This window comes from Puma concolor, chromosome D4 (genome assembly GCF_028749965.1).
Source record: "Puma concolor isolate L17-30 chromosome D4, mPumCon1.1.hap2, whole genome shotgun sequence".
NCBI lineage: Eukaryota > Metazoa > Chordata > Mammalia > Carnivora > Felidae > Puma > Puma concolor.
The window spans coordinates 66,877,109-66,897,823 of NC_141679.1; the positions used below are offsets into that span (position 1 = coordinate 66,877,109).

A 20,715-nucleotide genomic window follows, 5' to 3' on the forward strand; every position below is an offset into this window, starting at 1 on the left:
TTTCCTATGCTACTGATATTTTCACACCAGATGTGGAAGGAATAGTGACTATAAAAGTCAGAAGTTAAAAGTTACAGACATCATAATAGTAGTTGCATTTTAATAAAGATACAATTGAGTATACACGCTAAAATCAAAAGACTGCTTTTAAAATGGAATGAGACTTTGGTCAATATAATGAAGGCTATTGGTATTAGTGATGAAAGGATTATTAAATACGAATTTTATGCCTCTGATCCAAAGTTTTAAATTTCAAAGCATTATTTTTTCTTTGGAGTATTCCATACAGTATAGAGTATATCTCAAATTCTAACACATATAACAAGTATATTTAATCTATATTTAACAAATCTATAATAATTTTTTAAATAAGGCAAATAACTTTCTAAAATCAATACTTGATGAATGTATATACAGTTCTATTTAAGGAAATCCTAAGGGTAAATTAGTGTCCAATGAGGAACCATGGATGTTAGTCAAGAATGGCATGATGCCATTTCTATGGTAATATTTATTGTTATTTAAAAATAATGAAAAAACAGATTTCTCTTAATGGAATGTGTATTTCATCAATGAGAATAAAGACCCAAAGAAATGGAATGATATCTTCAAACTGTTCATGGAAAATAACTAAAAACCTATTATTCTGCACCAAACTAAACTATCTTTCAAGAGAGAAGACAAAATAAAGACACTTTTAGAAAAAGGCTAACATTTTATCACACATAGCACCCCATAAAGAAAAAACTGTATTCAATTGAAAGGTATGAAATGAAAAAACAAAACAAAAACAAAGTAAACAAAGAAACTGGTAAACATGCAGGTAAATCCAAATTGTCACTAGATTTTTTTAAAAAAAGCAACAATTCGGGGAACTTAAATACAAAGTAAAAATGACATTTTAAATATCAACAACATGGAAGATAAAGTCAAGAGTTAAAAATCGAAGATAAACATTTTAAAGTCCTTGTACTATTCAGAGGGACTGCAGAGATATCTAGTAGAGACTATGTTAAACAAGCATCATTAAAAAAATAAGGGAACTCATAAAAACAATAGAAATAAGATACAGAATTTTCAAATCTGTTAAGAGAATAAAAGAGCAAAGAAAGTTTCATCAATTCAATAGAAGTCATGAAAGTTGCTCAAAAAAATATATTTAAAGCATAGATTTAAAAAATACCAAATGAGGATAAAAGAATCAAAAGCATAAATATTCACATTAAATGTTATAAAGGCACCAGTTGGAACATATCAACTGATATTGTGCAGAATTACATTAACCTATTTTCTAATGCTAAAATTCACCTTTTGTCCCAGCAGTAAATTCAGCCAATCCAGTTATATTCTATTTACAAGATAAATTCCTAAAATGTAACACAGAAAGTTGGAAAGTATTGTGATGGAAAAATAGGTACCACATAAACACTAACCCAAAGAAAGCCGCTGTTTGGATTAAACTAGGCTAGAAGGACTTGAAGCAAAAAACATTACTAGGGAATTTATCAGAAAGAAAAAATAGTTCTGAACCTTATCCATCTTACCACACAGCTTCAATATAAACACTATGAATAATACCAGAATTACAAGAAAAAGACAAATCCACAATAAAAAGGGGAGAATTCAATATCTGTCTTAAACTTTTAAGTGAAGAAATAAGATATACACACACACACTTATATGAAACTTTGCATTAACACATGAGAGGATATTTTCAAATCCAAATGAAATATATAAAAACTAATACAACATTAGGAAAGGAAGCAAGTCTCAATAAATACCAAAGAATAATATTCTAATCTCAACTCTGGCCACAATACAAAAAACATTAGAGATAAATATTAAAAACATAACCACTCCCAAAATGTTTTTTTAATCTGAAAATTAGAAAACGTACTATTAAATGATTAATAGGCTAAAAATAGATTGATAAAAATTCCAAAATATTTTTAATTCCTAAATATTTAAAACTAAATGATAATAAAATTATAGTAAAATATCAAATTATTGAAGGACATAAAAGGAAACCCAAGTAAATTGTGAAGCTCTATTTTGCTCATGTTAGGAAATTTAAAAATAAATATATTCATTTGCCCCAATTTTTAAAAATTCAGTATCATTCCAAACAAAATAAAATAGGATTTTTTTACATTTGTCACATTGATCCTAAAATTCATGGAAGAGTAAAGAGCCAAGAATAGCCAAAACTGTGCTGTAGAATAAGAAATGCACATTCACTATATCAGATACCAAGGCTGATCATAAAGCTATAGTACATCAGATAGTGAGGTATTGATTCAGGTAAAGACAAGTATATCAAAGGAACAGACGTGAGAATCAAGAAATACCATAGGTATATATAGAAGTTTATTATATCCAAAATAAACTGACATTTGATATAAAGTAGCATTATTTATCAGGGAGAAAATGGATGAACTATCAAATAAATGGTACCTGGGTACTGAATTAATTGTACTGAAAAAAAGATTAAAACTCTACCTCCACACTGTGTCCAAAATAAATTTGAGACAAATTAAATATCTAAATGCAAAAAAAAAAAAATCTACAACCATAAAACATCCAGAAAAAAATGAAACATGTGCTATAAAATTGAAGTACAATTGATTGTTCCTCTTTTAAAATTATGTGTTCCATTCCCTTATATCATGGTGTAATTATTATAGATGAGCTAGTCTCCTTGCTAAGTTGAGTGTTCTCCTAACTAAAGCCTATATAATTGTGGTGATGCTTGGAAGAAAATAAATGTAGACAGAATTAAAACACTAAACCTGGCTTTCACAAAGAATAAACAATCCTCCAAGATTGTCATTACCTTCAAAGAGCTGTGCAAAAAAAAAAAAAGGAAAATTGCCAAGAATCTAACAAAAAACAATTTCATTTTCACTTGTTTCATGTGCCCCCCCCCAATCCATTTACCAGGTAAAAAAATATTATGATGTCCATTAAAAATGTCCAATAAAATGAGAAAATACATACATTAATTTTAAACAGCAAGTTATAAAACAGGAAATGAAATGTGTTCTCACGTTTTCACTGTATGTCATATATGCATAAAAGTAATCAAAATACCAATAGTTTTCTCCAAAATTGTGCACTTATCTTATCCATTAGGTTTTTCTTAATTTCCCAAACTTCCCACAATGAATAGGTATCATTTCTATAATCAGGGGGAAAAAATTAACTAAGAGAAGAAAATTTCTTTGTAAGGTACAATTTAGGTCTTTGGCACATTATTTCTAATGTATCTAAAAGTTATTATCTTCAGCAAGATTTAAAAGTTCAACTTTAAATCACTTCTGGGATTACAGAGTCTCTTAGAAGAAAAGAGAATTTAAATTGGCTACCACAGCCACCGGTGGGCCCTCTGGAAATGTTTAGGGCCTAGAGGTTAGAGTACCTCTGTGGCAGACTGACTTACTACCGACACAAATTAATAACATGAATTTCCATTGGAGACAAAAGCTTTATTTTTGATCTGCCCCCTTACCACTACTAGCAATCATCTGGAACTGTGGGATACTTCTCTGTGGGTTCTAAGGGCAGGACTATAGCCCTAAGAGAAGACAGCTAAGATTCTATCTAATCTAAATAGGAATAGCAGCAGCAACTTCTGTGTGTAGACAGAAAATAGTGAAACACTGGAGAAAGGGAATGCTGACTAGAGAGATCCATACTTGTATCTAAAAATGGCTCCCTCGTTTTGAAGACTGTAGTCCCAATAAACCACACTATCTACTGTGAATGGAGAATCTGAGGATCCTACACTGATGATTAAATGAGGTAGACATAAGCAGAGTTGGGAAGAGTTTTTTTCAGAAAAGAGAGAAAACATGAGAGTTGGGAATTCTGAACCATTTATTTTATTTGAAAAGTTTTTAATAAAACAGTGAAAATCTTGGGAAATGAGATACTGTTGGGGGAAGGAAATATCTTGGATACTTATAACATCACTTTAGCTGTTTTTACTCACCATGGAAAAATTTTTTTAAACGGCAGCCTAAGAGTTCAGATTAAACTAACATGTATTGTGCACTCCCTCTGTACTGAGACCTTCTAAGTATGTTATGTTAATTCTGACAAAAACTCTACAAAGTAATGTTACCTCATTTTATATCATGCGTATGTTAAGTTTCTTGCTCAAGGTCTGTGCAACTATTAAGCCACAGAGTCAAGACTGAACTCTAGGCCTCCTGACTCTAAGACAACTGTTCTTACAATTAAAGTACTATTTTGGGGGGGCGCCTGGGTGGCTCAGTCGGTTGAGTGACTGACTTCAGCTCAGGTCATGATTTTGCGGTCTGTGACTTCGAGCCCCGCTGTCAGCTGTGCTGACAGCTCAGAGACTGGAGCCTGCTTCAGATTCTGTGTCTCCCTCTCTCTCTGCCCCTCCCCCGCTCATGCTCTTCTCTCTCTGTCAAAAATAAACATCAAAAAAAATTGTAAATAAAATAAAATAAAATATAGTACTTTCCATAAAGATAACTTACTAGCAATAAGAACAAAAGAGTATAAAAGGACTTGGTGCATGGTAGGCTCCCAAGGCACAAGCCTAGAAATTATTACATAGCATGTTCTAATCAATCCCAGAAGTGAGTCTACGGGTCAGACAAGGGCTCCTACAAAATAAGAGCTTAAAGCTTCAGCTGTGCTACCAGTGACAGAGAATTGTATTTGGTACCCACACAGTAATGTTAGTAGAAAAAAAAAAAACAAAAACCTCAGGATAATTCTCAAGACCATACTGAAAGTGGAGAAGAGGACCTATTTCTAACTCACCCAGTATTGCTTATTATCAACACCTTTCAGAGCTCCTAGAGGGTCATTTATTTGAGCAAGCATTTGGGATCTCCTGTCAGAGATGTTGTACTATACAGAACAAAGGTGCTTCATAAACAGTAGGAAAAACTGGATACAGGATACAGATGTAATATTTAGTGCTGAAATTTTCTTCTGAAGGAAATCTTCCATGTGAGTGTGCCATACTATGCTTCAAAAAGTTCCTTGAGTTAAAATCAGGGAGCATAGGTAAGGACTTGAGCTTTACAAACTACTCTTCTCTTCTATTGGTAAACATGGGGAGAAAAAGGGTGAATGCTTCACAATCCATAATCCTCAAGCAGAGTTTCCTTTCTTTCCATAGGTGATGCCCAATGGGGACATATCTAATGAGCAGGCCTTTGGAATAAGATGAACAAAACCTGGAGAACAAGAAACGGAAATTCTACCACTTCAGGGCAGAAAGAAAAAAGCATAGGTAACAGAAGTTCCTGATGTTTTCTTATGCTCTTTCCTACCCACCAGGTATCTCCTCCTTTTCTTGTGATACTGTTGGATTCTTTATACTGCATCCTTTCTGCACTACTAAGCTTGGTCACATTTAAATGGTTAGTTCTAGAATCCTTTTGCAAACTTAAGTCAATATGTCTGTTGATGGTGGATGTATGAGATTGAACTTGGAACACTAAAGGGCATTAAATTAGTCTCTGTAACACAAAGCCCCTGTCCAATTTCCTGTTCATTGACTATTTTATTTCCTACTTGAGTTTCAAAGAAAACTGGGGCAAAATCTCTGGATGTATGAGGAACTATTCCCTTCTAAGAAAATTTGAAGTATTATTTCTGATATTTATACCCATAAAACATAGGTTAAGAATTCTTTGGAAAAGATAGAGAGAAAATTATTAATGCCCCAATTCCCATATTCCAGAAGAAACCAGTTAAAATTGTGTGTGTATGTATATATATACATATAACCATTTGTATTATTAAGGAAATTCTTTTTCTTCATGTAATATTATATCATGAGCATTGTCCCTTATCCTTAACTCTTCTTCAAGACTATAATTTGCACTGGTGATATTACATGTGCCATTATGTACGCTCATGTGTATACAATAACCACAACATACTAGAATGGCAGCACCCTAGATGAAAAAAATTGTAACACCTACTAAAGCATGATTGAATTGATATATGATATTACATGCAATGCCATTTATCTTTTTCTATTCTATTGCTGGATTGGGGGGGGTGATGTTAAGTAATAATAATAATAATGCATCTTTGAATGACTTTTAGGAAAATAGCTCCAGAGTCTCACCATTTGAAATTATGTTGACCAATGGTTTAAGAAAGATAATCTTTATCATCTTAGTGATTTATCCCCCTAGGTCTAGACTACTAAGAGGTTTTATCAAGAATCAATGTTATGTTCTATCATTGCTTTAGGCATCTATTTAGATGACAATATTCTATTTTTCAATTTCCAAGCATTAATTTACAATTTCATGCTTTAATAAAAATAAATGTCATCATTTTAGTATGTAGCTTGGATACACTTTTTATGATGTTTAAGTATGTTCCTTCTATCCCCACTTTCTTGAGGGTTTTTATTAAGAAAGGATGCTGAATTTTGTCAAATGCTTTTTCTGCATTTGACAGGTTCTTATCCTTTCTTTTATTAATGTGATGTATCACATTGATTGATTTGCAAATGTTGAACCAGCCCTGCAGTCCAGGAATGAATCCCACTTGATCATGGTAAATAATTCTTTTTATATGCTACTGAATCCAATTTGCTAATATCTTGAGAATGTTTGCATCCATGTTTATCAGGAACAATGGCCTGTAATTCTTTTTTCCTGGGTCTCTGGCTTGGGAATCAAAGTAATACTGGCTTCGCAGAATGAGTCTGGATGTTTTCCTTCCATTTCTATTTTTTGGAACAGCTTGAGAAGGATAGGTATTAACTCTGATTTAAATGTCTGGTAGAATTCTCCAGGGAAGCCATCTAGTCCAGGACTCTTATTTGTTGGGAGATTTTTGATAACTGATTCAATTTCTTCACTAGTTATGGGTCTGTTCAAATTTTCTATTTCTTCCCGTTTGAGTTTTGGTAGTGTGTGGGTGTTTAGGAATTTGTCCATTTCTTCCAGGTCGTCCAGTTTTTTGGCATATAATTTTTCATAGTATTCCCTGATAATTGCTCATATTTCTGAGGGATTGGTGGTAATAAATCCATTTTCACTTGTGATTTTATACATTTGGGCCCTTTCTCTTTTCTTTTTGAGAAGCCTGGATTTACCAATTTTGTTTATTTTTTCAAAAAACCAACTCTTAGTTTCATTAATCTGTTCTATTATTTGGGGGAGGGGGGGAAGAGTCTATATTGTTTATTTCTGCTCAGATCTTTACTATTTCTCTTCCTCTGCTGGGTTTGGGGTTTCTTTGCTGTTCTGCTTCTAGTTCCTTTAGGTGTGCTGTTAGATTTTGTACTTGGGATTTTTCTTGTTTCTTTAGACAGGCCTGGAATGCAATGTATTTTCCTCTTAGGACTGCCTTTGCTGCATCCCAAAAGCTTTGGACTGTTGTATTTTCATTTTCATTTGTTTCCATATATTTTTTTAATTTCTTCTTTAATTGCCTGGTTGACCCATTCATTCTTTAGTAGAATGTTCTTTAACCTCCATGTATTTGGAGGTTTTCCAAACTTTTTCCTGTGGTTGATTTCAAGCTTCATAGCACTGTGATCTGAAAGTATGCATGGTATGATCTCAATTCGTTTATATTTACTGAGGGCTGTTTTGTGAGTTTGGATACACTTTTTATTCTTTACATATGCATTCATAATTGAGATTTACCATAGTTTTACTCTGACAGTTTTGGGTAAAAAGGCAATTTTAGTTTGATAAAATAATTTGCAAAGTGTTCCATAACTTTTTCACATTGGAACATATTATAGAGCACATTATTTGTTTCTTAAAAGCATAAAATAACTATAAGTATTCTGTATCCAGTGTCAATTTTGAAAGTCTAGTACTCACAATGAGATCCCTATTACACATCACAGTAAATGTGGCATAGAATGTGTTGAATAAATGAGTGAGTGAAGAATACTAGCAGAATGGAAAGCACCGGATTCAGTGACAACACATAATCAGGACCCTACTTAAACTAGGAGGTTAGAAACTTTTGCTAGAAAGATAGTATCTAAGTTGGGAGAAGCCCTTTCAGCTTAACAAAACAGCATATACAAATGCATGAAGAAGAAAGAGAATATGTAGTATTTCAGGAAAGTAAAAGAAATTTAATATGGCCATTTCATAGCATTGAGGGTATCAGTAGTGGCTTCAGAATTTCTACATTAGAGGGACTTAGGGGTGACAGTTTGGTTGACGGAGGTACTAGAGAACTTTCCATGAAGTTGTGTTGCATACCAAACACATTGCTTTTCCTTAGACTGTATTTCTCTGTTGGATGTCGTTTGTGGCGAGGCTAATGAAGATTACTGTGAAGCAAATCTACCCAATAATCCTTCCTTGACACCATCAGTGGGGAGAAATAGCAGAAGTGGATTAAGATAGGCTTTGTGTGATGGATTGTTTTTGGTGAAGTTACTGGCTTTGCTTTCTCTTATTCACCCTGGATTAGAAAATATCTTCCCTCATCTGGGACCTTTTCTGAACAGAAAGACAGCTATTCCTCTTTCATACCTTTTCCCTCAACACCCCCACCCAAGGATAAAACAAAATAATGGAAGTTAAAGTGATTTGATAAATCTATATTATAAATTTAAATTTCCCTGAGTCTTGTCCTTTTCTAAACCCTGAACATGACATGGATACATGAAGATGGGGAATGATTCAACCGTGACCAAATTCTTTCTGGTGGGACTTTCCAAATACCCAGAGCTCCAGCTTTTTCTGTTCGTGCTCTGCCTCATCATGTATGTGATAATTCTGCTGGGAAATAGCCTCCTCATTATCATCAGCACATTTGATTCTCGCCTCCACACCCCCATGTACTTCTTCCTTGGGAACCTCTCATTCTTGGACATCTGCTACACATCATCATCCATTCCCCCGATGCTTGTCATATTTAAGTCTGAGAGAAAATCTATCTCCTTCATTGGCTGTGCTCTGCAGATGGTTGTCTCCCTTGGGTTGGGCTCCACTGAGTGTATCCTCCTGGCTGTGATGGCCTATGATAGATATGTGGCCATCTGCAACCCACTGAGGTACCCCATCATCATGAACAGGGTGCTTTATGTGCACATGGCTGCTTGGTCCTGGATCATAGGCTGCCTAAACTCCTTAGTGCAAACAGTCCTGACAATGGTATTGCCTTTCTGTGGGAATAATGTCATTGATCATATTACCTGTGAGATCCTGGCTCTTCTTAAACTCATATGTTCAGATATCTCCATCAATGTGCTTATCATGACAGTGGCAAATATTGTTTTACTGGTGATTCCTCTGCTGTTAATTCTCATTTCCTATGTTTTTATCCTCTCTTCCATCCTGAGAATTAATTCTGCTGAAGGGAGAAAGAAAGCTTTTTCTACCTGTTCTGCCCACCTGACTGTGGTTATCCTGTTCTATGGTTCAGCCCTTTTTATGTACATGAAGCCCAAGTCAAAGGACACAAAAGCATCTGATGAAATCATTGGACTGTCTTATGGAGTGGTAACCCCGATGTTGAATCCCATCATCTACAGCTTGAGGAATAAAGAGGTGAAAGAGGCTGTGAAGAAAGTCTTAAGCAGACACCTGCATCTATGGAAAATATAAGAGGTCTTGAGGCATGTGATACCCTCCATGTTGAGACCGGATCAGATCTTTTGTGTTCACAGAGGAAGTCAGAGAACCCAGTATTAAGAGAACTTATCTCCTAGTAAGTCCAAATATAGGACTTATATTCTTTTCAACACAGAAGTCTCATGTAAGCCTTCTGAATAATGTCTAGTCTGCAGTTTCTAGTTGTATGTAGCTCTGCCATTTGGTTCCATACAGGGCACATGGCTTTTCCTCAAGATAAATCTCCCTCTTCTCTGCTTTCTTCTCTCTCTTCCATGTTTTTATCTCTCTTCTCTTCCCCATTTCCTCCTTCTTTTCCTTTCCCCTTCTCCATCTGTTTTGTTACTCTACTTTCCTTCTGTTTTCCTGGTCTCCTTTCTCAGTTTAAACTGAACATCTATTGTTTTGTTGTCTAGTATCCCCTCTTCTGGTAAAAGAATGTACCTTTTCTTTTGACATTCAACAGTGCCTCCCTCTGAGTCCATGTGTGCTGGAGGGGGCTGATCTCTGAAAACAGTGGCACCATAGGAAACAAAGGGCTAGGCAATTAAAGCAAATGCCTCTGGTTACAGTGATTCATTCATTCAGTATAGGAGATGAGTTCTGCCAGGCTAATCAAACTCAACCCAAGAATGCTGTCTCAGGGCGCCTGGCTTGGTCGGTTAAGCATCCAACTTTGGCTCAGGTCATGATCCCACCGTCCGTGAGTTCAAGCCCCGCGTCGGGCTCTGTGCTGACAGCTCAGAGCCTGGAGCCTGCTTCAGATTCTGTGTCTCCCTCTCTCTCTGCCCCTCCCCTGTTCATGCTCTGTCTCTCTCTGTCTCAAAAATAAATAAACGTTAAAAAAAATTTAAAAAAAAAAAAAAGAATGCTGTCTCAGACTAAGAAAAGAGGCACTCTTACTGCTAAGGTTTTTAAACTGATAAAGTGTAAGCCTGGAGCCAATCTTTATCAATAAGTTCAGGGAGCCTATATGAGAGGCAAAGAGGTGTTGACAGAAGGAGGAAGAGTGTGTGTGATCCTGCTATTTTAACTCCTTGATCCAGCTGTGTCTAAAGTCAGTTCACAAAATTCTTTTTAGTTACATGAATCAATAAATTACCTTTTTATAAAAAACTTATGAGTTGGATTTCCATCACTTAACAATTATATAGTCCCAACTAAAATATTTCTTTGTACCCACTTCTCCACTTATATTTTTGAGGTAAAATACATGAGAATATATTACCTAAGTGGCCCCAAGTTCTCCAGCCTTCAGGGGCTCTCCTTCCTTTAACAACTAAGTAATCTAATTTCTATTTTGTGTGCCTACAGACATTCCAGTCACCTCCCCAATTATTTCTGAGGACTATTTCCATTTTCTTAGTTTCTGGTTTTGATCTTATGCCAGACTATTCTAAACTTTTCTAGGGGTACCTGGGTGGCTCAGTTTGTTGGGTGTCCAACCTTGGCTCAAGTCATGATCTCACAGTTCATGATTTCAAGCCCTGTATCGGGCTTGCTGCTGTCAACAAAGAGCCCACTTTTGATCCTCTGTGCCCCTCTCTCTCTCTCTCTCTCTGCCCCTCCTCTACTTGCACTCTCTCAAAAACAAATAAATATTAAAAAAATAAACAAATAAAATAAATTTTTCTATTATTCTTCCCTGGTAATCTTATATGTCTCTGTGTCAAGCTCTCAACAGTATATTTTGCCCACAAAGAATAAACATAAGTCTCCTAAATATCCACATTCAAAAGACCACAATGTTTAACACCTTTATTTAGGCTTGAATATAACAAAAAAGGGACTAATATCACTAAGGAAAATAAATCAGTATTAAATACTACTGTTCTTGGTATCTACTAGCCATCCCCCTTTACATGGGCCCTCTAATGTCCATTTTCCTCTTTAGCTTCTGTCCTGATACAACATTGACAGTGTCTATTCATTTCTTTCTTCCATAAGAATCAGCACCTCTCTCAATAAAAATGAATGGATACCTAACTCAAAGCACTCCTCAGCATGGTCTTGCTCAAAACGGAGTGTGAGCTTCCAAAAGCAGACTGCAGCTTCCACTCTTAGAGCTATAGTAAAGAACTTCAGGAAGTTTTTAAAAACCAGTGCTTCCTCACCAGCAATAATTTAGAAACACTAAAGTCCAATAAACAAGCACCTTGAGTGATATGTTGTCTGTGAAAATATACCAACATACTATCTCTTTTTTTTATTTTCTTTAATGTTTATTTATTTTTGAGAGACAGAGTATGAGTATGGGAGGGGCAGAGAGAGGAAGACACAGAATCTGAAGCAGGCTCCAGGCTCTGAGCTGTCAGCACAGAGCCTGACACGGGGCTTGAACTCATGAACCATGAGATCATGCCCTGTGCCAAAGTTGGATATCACCCAGGCACCCCAGACACTTTCAATAAAAAGCCAAAGAAGGAAAGAATTCAACCCATTACCTGCCTTATTATATTAGAAGCTTATTATAGCCCTTACAGAACTGGAATCCATATAATACATTCTTTACAAAGAAACAGAATCCAACAATCAAAAGTACTCTTAACATCCCCTCTTTGAGTTTCTTTTTATGATTTTTTAAATTTTTTAACATGCTCATTTATTTTTGAGAGAGAGAGAAAAAAAAACAGAATGCGAGTGGGGGAAGGACAGAGAGAAAGGGAGACACAGAATTTGAAGCAGGATTCAGGCTCTGAGCTGTCAGCACAGAGCCCAACACTGGGCTCAAACTCACTGACTGTGAGATCATGAACTGAGCTGAAGTCTGATGCTTGACTGACTGAGCCACCCAGATGCACCCACCCACCCCCATTTGAGTTTCTTAAAAACCTGCAATACCACAGCAAAATCTCCATTTGCATTACAGCCCACAACTGCTCTGGAGTATCTCCTTCTCTCTTTTCCCAATATCCAGTCTTCCTGCTGTTTTCTCCCTGTCTTTCCCCCCATCTCACCCTTCCTTGATCACAATAGCCTCTTTCAAGTAAGATGGAGTCTCTCTTCCAAGGGCAAGGGGTTTGGAGAAATGATGGGTTTTGTAAGAAGAAACCGGAGTCTAAGTTTTGTGGAAACCATTGTTAAAATTCTCAAGAATTTTTGTACTACTTATGTCACCTCTTATTTTCATCACATTTCACAAACATCACTTTTTCTCCACTTCATCAGCTTCTCCAGGAAGAAACTGTTTCTTCCCCTTCCTCTTCCATTTTTAAATGCACATCTATTAAACTTCTTGTTACAGTGTATTTTATTTATTTGATGTGACACAGTTAAAAAATAAAACCAAACCAAAACAAAACAAAACAAATCCAGGGCTATTACAAACTCCCAATTCTCCAATTTACTAAGATTATAAATTGTATCAGTCTCCACTTGTCCTGACATAAAATGTAGACTTCAGTCCCTAAACAGTGGAAGGTTTTATGAGTATTGAATAAGAAAAAAAAAAAAGCCTTATTCTGTGCTTGGCTAATACCATGCAGTGAATAAGAGACACACTCCCCTTAGCCTTTCCCATACATGTCTGTCTCTTCTAATAGACTTTGGGTTCCCTGAGGGCAAGATACAAGTAATATTTATTTTAGGGCCTTGGTGACTAGAGGAAGAGGCATTTACTTGACATTTATAGATTCATGAACGAATGAATGTGTGATCACCATCTTATGATGAAAGTGAACAAGCTGATTTGCCATTGCCTAGCTAATCCTCATGACTGCTGCCTCTGCATCTTTGCTGATGACATTCTCTCCATCTAAAATTGCCATCATTTTAACCTATCTATAAAAATTCAAAGACAAAAAAAGTCTCCTCTGACTGAAAGCCTTTTATTATCATGCTAACAAGACTCCACTTCTTCTTCCACCAAGTTAAATTCCTATAGCAATCTACTTAAACTTTGGGGTATTTATCATGCGGAGATGTATTCCCTTTGATTATGTACACAATATATTGGTTGTTTTATTGACAGGTCATTAAAAGCAGAACCTGTGAATTATTTGTCTTAATAATCCTACAAATATTAACAGAGTGGTTTTTAATCAATAGATTAAGTACTTTGGAATTTGCTTTTTGCATAAAGTCTATTAGTTTTTAAAACAATTTCATACAATATGGGCAGTATGATTGTTACATGTGATACATACAGCTAGCAATAATCCTGGTTAAAATAATATTCCCTCTGTCCTGTATGGTTTTGTTCATTTTAGGCATCAGAAGTTTGACTGTAACACATCAAGCAAAGTCTATGTAACTGTTATACATACATATAATCTCTTACTTAGTTTATTGAGCTTATAGCTTGACAATGACAAAAATTAAAAGATACTGATTTATAGAACAGTGACTCCTATCTATATATGTCCTGAGATCTAATACAATAGGAATTTCTTTCCAAAACAGAAACCTTGACTTTCCCGATCCCCAAACTATTTCTCTTCATCTTCTCCATCTCAGGCACCAGCAATGCCATACACCCACATACAATTCACCACCAAATCCCACCAACTCTATAAAATTTACTCTGAATCTGACCAAATCTATTGTTAGCACTCTGGTTCAAACTACCATCATCTCACCTAAGATACTATGGCTTTCCAAATCACATCCCTGTTCTACTTTTGTTCTCCTACAATCTATTCTCTGCACAGCAGCCTGAGTGTTATTTTTAGAAAAGTACATACTGAAGTTCTAAAACAGATAAAAATTAATCAGTGGTATTTTTAAAATCACAACAGTGGCCGTCTGTGTGGTCAGGGGATTAAAGCAAGTATCTACTGGGTCAGGGCATGAGGGAACTTTTCTAAGGTTACGTTTATATTCTATGCCTTGATAGGAATTTGAGTGACATAGGCGTGCATTTGTTAAAACTATGAATATTATGTTAAGATTTGTGATTTTAATGTATGTAAATTTTAAATTAAGAGAGAACTGTGAACAAATATAGTTTTAAACTCTAGCTAATGATACACGTGCTGAAGTATTTAGAGAAAAGGGTAGGTGTCTTCAGTTTATCTTGAAATACACCCAAAAATGAAATGGATTTAATGGAGGAAGAGACAGATAAATAGACACATAGATATAAGCAAATCTAATGAAATGTTGGTGGTAAAATCTAGTTAGTAAATGTATGATGTTCAAAGTAAAATTATTTCAGTTTTGCTTTGTATGAAATTTTTCATAATTCAATGTTCGAAAAAATTATACAAAGTCTGTCAGAATATAGCTGTTGAGTAAATGTATCATTGAATGAGGGAAGGGTAGAAACTGGATAAAAAAAATACTGTCATTATAAATTCCCTTAAAATTAATTTAGGGAAAATTTCCACTACTTTAAAAAGGCAAAACTTTTTAATAGGTTACTTACAACTATTCCAAGCAAGAAATTAAAAATAAATTTTAATGGTCCCTGTGAAATTTAATTTCCTATACTGAAGTCTTGTCAGGATTTCAGTTGCTATTCCTGGGGGATGGATGCAAGGAGAAAGAAAAAGAAAGGAAAGAAAAAATATATACCAGAAGATTTACCAGAATCAACCTCTAAGGTAATTAGGAAAAAGCAAACAGCAAACATTTTGGGCATGATGTGGTATTGCCATATTCCTTCATGTGTTTTTGGCTATTTCTTAGGAGACTACTAATTCCCCAGGAATGTCAGATTACATAGACCTTAGCAAAAGAAATTTAGTTCTTTCTACACCATTTATTCTGCAATTCCACCTTTTCAATATGATTAAGACCATAAAGTTTTAAATGCCATTCCTATATATTCACATGATAATCACCTACATATCTTATAACATTGCTATTCTTAAAGTGATCAAGTTACATAATCACTCACATTTCCCAGGGCATTTTTTTTTTAATTAAGAAGTTGAAGTTCATTCAAACAATGACTATTTCTTTTCTATGCTGTTCATATTCATACCACATGTGAGACAAACAATGATTATAAATGTGAGGCACTCTATGTTAAAGATAACATACATTAATAGTGGTTGTATTATAATAATGATTCTGGTAACTACTGAATATAAATGTTAATGTGTATGTTGTAATGCATAACATTATTTAATAATGGAAAATGAGACATTACTCGATGTAATAAATGCTACTGGTATTAGTGGTACAAGGACTACTGAAAATAAATGTTGTGCTTCTCAACAAATGTTTAAATTTCATAGCATTTTGAGAGATAGTGTAAGTGCACAAGTCAGTGACCAAACAAATGAAAGAAACTATTGAAGCAAATCAGTCAGAACAATTATAAGCACTATGTATCATACTGATCTTGGTTCAGTATGAAAGTATGTCTTCATAAAGAAACAAATGCTTGTGAATTAGGTATCTTTGGGTTTAATGTCCTTAAGTTTTCATACAGCAGATTAAAATTCAGAGACATAAGCCAAAAAAAATTGAAGACGTCCAGTGAAAAAGAGACAAATACCAAAATAATTATATAAAGGCACAAGGCAAAACAGATTTTAAGGGAGTACTTATTTCTTAGGTTTAAACTAGCTTAGGAAATTTTACATTTTAAAACTACTTGTCTTACTATAATGGTGAAATCATTAGAAGTCCTAAGAATAACTGTGATGTATAGAGTGTATAAAACACATTATGTTTCAGTAGGTATGACATTATCATTTGCCGTAAGTTTCTTCCAAGATGTCAAATTAGGAAAACCAAAATGTGCTTCTTTCTTTTTCCAGTATAAAAAGGAAAATTATATTCCCAGAATAAGGTTCTCTGTATAGATGCTGCACAAGATATCTTCCTCTCTGTTCTTTTGTTCCTTTGTGTAATAGTTTAGATTTTTACAATATTATTCAGCAGGTGCACTTAAAATTCAAAATCTAATACTTATAAAAAGTGGTTTTGAATTTAGTATTTTAAAAATGTGTGATGTTTATTAGAAAGGAAATCACTTTTAAAATTAATATATAATAAAGGTATAAGCATGTTTACAATTAAGCATAATATAATGGTAAAATGAGTGCCTGAAAGGAACTATAAAGTTGGTCTAAGAATGTCATGATGCTTTGCACAAAGAATACGTATTAAAGTTATTCTAAAATGAAACAGTCTGTTCTTTTTTTTTTTTTTTTTATTAAATTTTTTTTTCAACGTTTTTATTTATTTTTGGGACAGAGAGAGACAGAGCATGAACGGGAGAGGGGCAGAGAGAGAGGGAGACACAGAATCGGAAACAGGCTCCAGGCTCTGAGCCATCAGCCCAGAGCCCGACGCGGGGCTCGAACTCCCGGACCGCGAGATCGTGACCTGGCTGAAGTCGGACGCTTAACCGACTGCGCCACCCAGGCGCCCCGAAACAGTCTGTTCTTAATAATGATCTTGTTATATCTTAACATCACAAAACATTTACTTTTCTCAAATGCTTCAAAATTAAGAATAGACTAAAAATGACATCAGTGAGAATAGAGGCCCAAAGTCAATGAAATAAATCTTCAAATTGTTCAAAGTAACTGAAAATATAGAATTGTGTACTAAATTAAACTAACTTTCAAGAGGCAAAAATACAGTTTTAGAAAAAACTAAGAGATTTTTCCCCTTTCCCTTTCAGATAAGAAAGAAATTTTTCCTAGATGAAAAGAATGGAATGAAAAAACAGCAAATAAATACATTGATAAATATGTGAGCGAATAAACTGTCACTATAAAAGATAGTAAGAGAGAAGGAAAGAGAGCAAGAGACAGCACTTGCAACTGGGGGTCTTAAAAACAAGGCAAAAGTGAAATCTTAGACATAAAAAATATGGAAGATAACAGAAGAATTAGAAATAAGAGGGGCAACTGGGTGGCTCCGTCGGCTGAGCATCCGACTTCAGCTCAGGTCATGATCTCGCGGTTTGTGAGTTTGGGCCCAGCATTGGGCTCTGTGCTGACTGCTCAGAGCCTGGAGCCTGCTGTGGACTCTGTGTCCTCTCTCTCTGCCTGTCCCTCCCCTGCTCATGCTCTGTCTCTCTCTCTCTCTGTGTCTCAAAAATAATCATTGAAATTAAAAAAAAAAGAAATAAGAGATCAATAGTTTAAGGTCCTTGTTATTATTCAGGAGGATTGTAAAGCTACTAAGTAGAGATTATGTTAAGTTAAACAAACACTTTTAAAAATTATGGCAATCAAACATGTATGTATATCACTCTGCATTCAAACAGGAGAGAATATATAATAAAATATAATAAAATGCTTATAGAGCTCTTGATGATTAGAAAAAGATGCAAGTCGGGGCGCCTGGGTGGCTCAGTCGGTTAAGCCGCCAACTTCGGCTCAGGTCATGATCTCACGGTCCATGAGTTCGAGCCCTGCGTCAGGCTCTGTGCTGACAGCTCAGAGCCTGGAGCCTATTTCCGATTCTGTGTCTCACTCTCTCTCTGACCCTCCCTGTTCATGCTCTGTCTCTCTCTGTCTCAAAAATAAATAAACGTTAAAAAAAAAAAAAAAAGAATGAAAAAGATCCAAGTCTCAACAAAAACCAGACAATTAATATGCAGTGGGAAAAAGACAGTTTCTTCAAAAAATGGTGTTGGGAAACTGGACAGCTACATGCAAAAGAATTAAACTGGACCACTTTTTTTTACACCATACACAAAAATAAACTCAAAATACATTAAAGATCTATATGTGAGATGGGAAACCAAAAAAATACTAGAAGAGAGCTTAGGCAGTAATTTCTCTGACACTGGCTGTAACAATATCTTTCTAGATAGATATCCTAAGATAAGGGAAACAAAAGCAACAATAAATATTGGGACTACATCAAAATGAAAAGCTTCTGCACAGTGAAGAAAACCATCAACAAAATGAAAAGACAACCTACTGAATGGGAGAAGATACTTGCAAATGACATATCCAATAAAGGGTTAGTATCCAAAATATATAAAGAACCTATATAACTCAACATCCAAAAAACAAGTTATCCAATTTAAAAATGGGTAGAAGACATAAATAGATATTTCTCCAAAGAAGACATCCAGATGGCCAACAGACAAATGAAAAGACACTCAACATCACTCATCATCAGGGAAATGCAAATAAAAATCACAATGAGGTATCACCTCACACTGGTCAGAATGGCTAAAATCAAAAACACAAGAAACAACAAGTGTTGGCAAGGATGTAGAGAGAAAGGAACCATTGTGCACTGTTGGTGGGAATGCAAACTGGTGTAGTCACTCTGGAAAACAGTACAGAGGTTCCTCGAAGAATTAAAAATTGAACTACCCTATAATCCAGTAATCACACTACTGGGTATATAACCCTCCAAATACAAAAACACTAATTCAAAGGGATACATATACACTATGTTTATCATAGAATTATAGGTACGTATTATATACATATATGATATATATACACATACTACATATATACATATACACATACTTACATATATATACACGTACATAATGGAATATTATTGAGCCATAAAAAAGAATGAAATCTTGCCATTTACAATGATTGACATGGATAAAGCTAGACAGTATAATGCTAAGCAAAATAAGTCAGTCAGAGAAATACACATACCATATGGTCTCACTCATATGTGGAACTTAAGAAACAAAACAAATAAGCAAAATTTTAAAAAAGTGAGAGAGAGACAGAGACAAACCAAGAAACAGACTCTTAACTATAAAGACAAACTGATGGTTGTCAGAGGGGAGGTGGGTGAGAGATGGATGAAATAGGTGATGGGGATTAAGGACTGCATTGGTCGTGATGTATGTATGGTATTGTATGGAATTGTTGACTCATTGTATTGTACACATGAAAGTAACATAACACGTATGTTAACTAACTGGAAATGAGATGAAAGGAGAAAAGATGAGATGAAATAAATAAAATTAAATAAATCAATATCAAAAAGAGAAACCCCAAAAATGTCTTTTAAAAGTGGAAAATTTGAAACATACTTTTAAATAATTGATAGATCAAAAAAGGTCATGATTAAAATTTCAAAATATTTATAACTTTATGATAATATGATTACCAAAATTGGTGAGATGAAGGGATTTACAGTCTTAAATAAATTGGAAAATAAGAAAGATTGAAAAATTAATACACTAGGAATCCAATTCAAAGAGTTATAAAAAGAGGAAATGGAAAAATCTAAATATAGGTGAAGACTGAATCAGTAGTAACAGATTTTTCCAAGCCCAATTTTGCTGGATACTTCTAATACATTTTCTAAGAACAGGTAACCCCTACCATACACAAATTGTTTTGTAAAATATAAAAAAGGGGTTGCAAGGTCCTCCAGTTCTTTTTATAAGCTTGATAAAACACTGAAACCAAAGATGAACAAGGACAGTATAAGACAGAAAAAAATTATGAACCAATCTCACTTAATACATGTAAATAGAAAAATTATCAAAAAAATACTAGCAAACAGAATATGATAAACTACAAAATAATAATACTAAACACCCAGGTAGGGATTATCTCAGAGATGCAAGGATGTTTTAACATTCAAAGATATTTTAATGTAATTCACCACAATATCAATTAAAGGATAAAAACAAATAATTATTTTATTAAATGCAAGAAAAGCTTTTGATCAAATTCAACAGGCATTTATAATTTTTCTTAACATTTATTCATTTTTGAGAGACAGAGAGCGAGTAGGGGAGCAGAGAGAGGGAGACACAGAATCTGAAGCAGGCTCCAGGCTCTAAGCTGTCAACAGAGTCTGATGCAGGGCTCAAACCCACAATCTGTGAGATCATGACCTGAGTTGAAGTCAGATGCTTAACCAACTAAGCCACCCAGGCACCCCCATTCATATTTAACTTTATCAAACTACAAACAGAAGAAAACTTCTTTAACTTGATAAACGGTATTTATCAAAGACTTGTAACTAACAGTTCCCTTTTTCCTTTAAAGTTCCAAACAAACTCGACACTGCACAAAAATCCTACACAGCAAATACAGAGAGAGAGAAAGAGAAGAGGAAGAAGAGAAGGGAGAAGAAGGGGGTAGGGAGAAGTAGAAAGAGGAAAAAGAGAAGAGAGAGAAAAGAAAGAAGGAAAGGAAAGAGAAAAATAAAAAGAAGAAAGGAAAGAGAAAATAGGAAGAGAGGAAATTAGGGGGGAAAAGGAGAGAAG

At 34.8% G+C, this 20,715-nt stretch overlaps 1 protein-coding gene and 1 long non-coding RNA gene across 2 annotated transcripts in view; one reads left to right on the forward strand and one right to left on the reverse strand.

The window, feature by feature from the left end:
• The window catches only part of LOC147574954 (uncharacterized), a 641,937-nt gene that overhangs the window by 596,806 nt on the left and 24,416 nt on the right, over positions 1 to 20,715 (reverse strand). The window lies entirely within an intron of this gene.
• LOC147574966 (olfactory receptor 13D1-like) lies at positions 8,646 to 9,590 on the forward strand. Its single transcript, XM_086683623.1, has one exon. It carries the CDS (start codon positions 8,646 to 8,648, stop codon positions 9,588 to 9,590), a length of 945 nt encoding a protein of 314 aa, XP_086539749.1.